This window comes from Calonectris borealis, chromosome 7 (assembly GCF_964195595.1).
Source record: "Calonectris borealis chromosome 7, bCalBor7.hap1.2, whole genome shotgun sequence".
Classification (NCBI taxonomy): Eukaryota; Metazoa; Chordata; class Aves; order Procellariiformes; family Procellariidae; genus Calonectris; species Calonectris borealis.
The window spans coordinates 39,583,843-39,587,486 of record NC_134318.1 but is presented as its reverse complement, the minus strand read 5'-3'; the positions used below and the strand labels follow the sequence as shown (position 1 = coordinate 39,587,486).

The 3,644-nt window shown below is 67.7% G+C and overlaps 1 protein-coding gene across 1 annotated transcript; it reads right to left on the bottom strand.

The window, feature by feature from the left end:
- Positions 1-434: 434 nt before the first annotated feature.
- Positions 435-1,968, bottom strand: HMX2 (H6 family homeobox 2). Its single transcript, XM_075155486.1, has 2 exons — positions 1,692-1,968; positions 435-982 (listed from the first exon to the last, which is right to left on the bottom strand). Exons 1-2 carry the CDS (start codon positions 1,966-1,968, stop codon positions 435-437), a joined length of 825 nt encoding a protein of 274 aa, XP_075011587.1.
- Between the last annotated feature and the right edge of the window lie 1,676 nt (positions 1,969-3,644).

The window sequence follows — 3,644 nt, the reverse complement described above, 5'->3', positions numbered from 1 at the left end:
CAGCGGCGGCTCTCCGCCGAGCCCAGCCCGGCCAGCGGAGCACCCCCCGGTCCCGGGGTACCCCTCCGGGCAGGTCCGCCCGGCGGGAACATGCGATGGAGCTGGCAAATTTACAAACGAGGCTTAAAACGTTTTATTTTTTTTTCTTTCTTTCTTTAAAAATATTTACAGATCTGAAATAACGCTTTTTTAATTAATTTTTTTTTTCTTCAAGTGGCAGAATAGCGGGAGGGGAGGGGTGGGGGGGTGCCCCCGGCGCCCCGGACTCTCCGTTTCCCCGTCCTTCCCATCAGTTTCGTTCCTCTGTCTCCGCCGCGGAGGCGGGCCGAACCCCGCACGGAGCCCCCGCGGCGGCCCCGGCCCCGGCCCCGGCCCCGGCCCCGGCCCCGGCCCCGGCCCCGACGGGGCGGCCGCGGGGAGGGGAGCGCGGCGGCTCAGTAGTCGATCTTGTTGTAGAGATTGTAGAGCGGTAAGGCCGAGAGGTTGCTGCCGGGGTAGTAAAGAGGGGCGGGGAAGGCGATGGACCGGGGCACTGGCACTCGGAGGAGGGAATTGTCTCTGAACACCAGCGGCATCCCCACCAGAGTCTGCGCCGAGGCGTGGGCCATGTTGGCCGCCTCCAGTTCGGCCGAGAGCTGCCGTTTCCACTTGTTCCTGCGGTTCTGGAACCAGGTCTTCACCTGGGTCTCGGTGAGCTGCAGGCTGGAGGCCAGGCAGGCCCGCTCCGAGCTGCTCAGGTAGCGCTTCATGTCGAAGGTGGACTCCAGCTGATAGACCTGGCTGCGGCTGAACACCGTGCGCGTCTTCTTCTTGGTGGCACCGGCCTGCCGGTCCCCGCCGTCGCGCTGCCGGTCCCCGCAGGAGGGCGAGGCGGGTCCCAGCGGCTTCTCCTTCTCCTCCTTACAGTCCTGCTGGGGGGGCGAGAGGAAGGACCCCCGCTCCCCGCTGCCCGCCGCCGCCGCTCCGCTCCCCTTGGCGCTGCCTGCAACAGAGCGACAGCGCGGGGGTCGCACGGCAGCCGGTACCGGCACCCCCGACGGCCGAGCCCCCCGCCGACCCGGCTGGGGGAAGCACCGAGGCGAGCCCCCGGGCAGGCACCCGCCGCCTCCGCTCCCGGTGGAAGGCACCACCGACGCCGGGGGAAGCCATCCGCTTCTGGGCTATCCCTGTCCCTCCATCACACGGACGGACGGACGGACGGACGGACAGGTGGCTGTGCATGCCTCAGCGAAGGCAGCTGAGTACCAGGCTAGGGGTGCTTTCCCACCCCATACAAGCCGGCAGATTTTACTTTCTAGCATTGCATTTCACAGACCGTTTAGTCAGGATTAATGCTAAAAACCAAACATCTTTCTTCCCCTTGCCCGAACGCTGTAAATAAGCAGAATCTGAGAAAACGAGCGTTATCCATCGCATCGGGCCCCTTCGGGAGAATCAACCCCGGGTGGGGTGGAAAGGAAGAAAAAAAAAAAGCCACCCTGGTTTTCACAGAGTTCCTTCCTCTCCCCTTAAGCCATGAAAATTCGCTCTTCCCCGCAAGCAGGGAGGGTGCGACATGCCCCCCCACCCCCACCCCGCCAGCGGGGGCCGGGCCGGGGCCGAGCCCTCCGCGGCCCTTCCCGGCGGCCGACTGGCCCCGTCCGCCCCGTCCGTCCGACGGGGCGTCCCGTCCGGTCCTGCCCGGTACTCACCGAGGCAGGTGAAGCTGAGGGGCTGGTGCTTGTGGCACGCCTCGGCGGGGCCGTGCGCCTCGGGGCAGAAGCAGCCGCGGTGCTTCCAGCTCTCCTCCGGTTCCTCGTCCTCCGAGGAGAGGGAGAGGGTCCGGCCGCGGGCGGGCCAGGCGGCCGCCCTGCCGCCGGCTTCCCGGGGGGGCTCGGCGCTACCGCTGCCCAGGATGGACTGGATGGTGAAACTGGAGATGGGAGCAGCCGCCGGACAGCACTTGCTCGGATCTTCTTTGCTGCTCATCCTGGGTTCATAAGAAAGCAGAGGAGGGAAGCTCTCGCTTTAGAGGCGCTCGGGGGGCCGGGGTGTGCGGGAGAGGGGGGGCCGGGAGCCTGCGGTGAGCCGGCGGGGGGTTTGTTTTGGGGGGTGTTTTTTTCGGCGTGCGGCTGCCGGCTCTCCCCGCGCCTGCCCAGGCGGAATGCATGCTCCTTCCCCCGCGTCCCTATTGATCTGCGGGCGGCGGGCGGCGGGGCTTCATTTGCATGGAGGTGGCCTCCGCCGCGCCAATCACGGCGGCGGCGGCCACGGAAAGTTTGGAAACCCGCGGGGTCCGGGGGAGGGGGTCCCGCCGCGGCCAGCAGCCACCGGGATCGGGGGGGACCCCTGCGGGGTCCTCACCACCGTCCCCGGTGCTCCAGGGGATACTCTGACCCCGCGCCCCCGGGGGAGGGATGCTGAGCGCCCGCCATGCCTCCTCGCCCTCCACCTCGGGTGGGTGAGAGGGACGTGGGCTGAATGTCTTATGCGGCCGGGGGGTGGGTGTTGGGATAAACATCTTGTGCATATCCGGGGATCTTTACCCTTCTTGCTCATTAGAGAGCAGGGGGAGGGGGGGGGGGACGGGACCTGTTACGGTGTGCTGACTGCTCGGCAGCACTGGGAAAACCTCCCTCGGGAAATCGGGTTTTGCGCTGCGCCGCAGCCGGTAATAAATATCTCCCGAAATGCCTCCTGCGTTTCCTTCCCGGGGTCTGCAAGCCGGGGGGGCGAGCAGGGCGGGAGGGGATATCCTCCTGCATTTCCAAATAAACTTTGTCAGGAGTCAGGGGCTCTTCCCCTCGGCGGGAACAAATCACAGCCATCGCGGTTCTTCCCCCGCCACTGCTTCCCGTGGAAGGGAAAATCTGCGGGCGGCAGCTTTTGGCCAGGCCGGGGCAGCAGCCGCCGTGTCACACCTGCCCCCAAGGGAACGGGGGGCGAGGGGACGAGGGCAGGGACCCCACGGGGATGATGTCCCACCTTCCCGGGAGCGCACGGAGCCGCGGCTCGGCCGGGGGTCCCCGTTCCCCGGTGCGAGGCGGAGGCCGAGCCCCGACGGCCGCCTGGGGCAGTGGGCTGGGGCCTCCCTCCCCCGGTGGGGGCCCGGCTCCTGCTTCCCCCCCCCGGGAAGCCGCAGAGAGGAGCCCCGGTAAGGGGGCCGGTGTGGAAGGATCAGTCCGGTCACCGCTGCCCTGGGTGCCAGACGACACCCGCCCCACGCTCCCCCTGCCCCCGGGCAGAGCAGCACCCCCCGCTCCGCCTCCATTTCCCCGCCGCCGCCACTCTAAAGGGATATGCCCCCTCCCTTGGCCCTCCTCCCCGCTGGGGCCACCCGTGTCCGTGGGCGGGGGCTGCCCCCCAGCCCTCAGTGAGCCCCGGCCGGCTGCGCCCCAGCCACGCCTGGAAATATCGTTGATTAATGAAGATGGGGCGAGTTTTGAAGCTGGTTGGGCCAGTGCCCCCCAGCCCGCGGGTCAACAGCTCCGGGAAAACAACACTCGGGGGCTGCTGCAGCCGCCGGGTACGGCTGGGGAGGCATCCCGCGGCGGGAGCGAGTGGCAAGCGCTGCTCCAGCTCGGAAATCCCCGTGGTTTTGATCGCATTCGTGTCCAGGTGCAATACTCTTGGCCTTGGCGGGGGCCCCGACACCGGGTTTTTAA

Coding starts and splice junctions, on each gene's coding strand:
- HMX2 (XM_075155486.1), bottom strand. CDS start 1,968: ATGAGCAGCAAAGAAGATCCGAGCAAGTGCTGTCCGGCGGCTGCTCCC. Junction 983..1,691: donor CCTCAGCTTCACCTGCCTCG/GTGAGTACCGGG, acceptor GCTCTGTTGCAG/GCAGCGCCAAGGGGAGCGGA.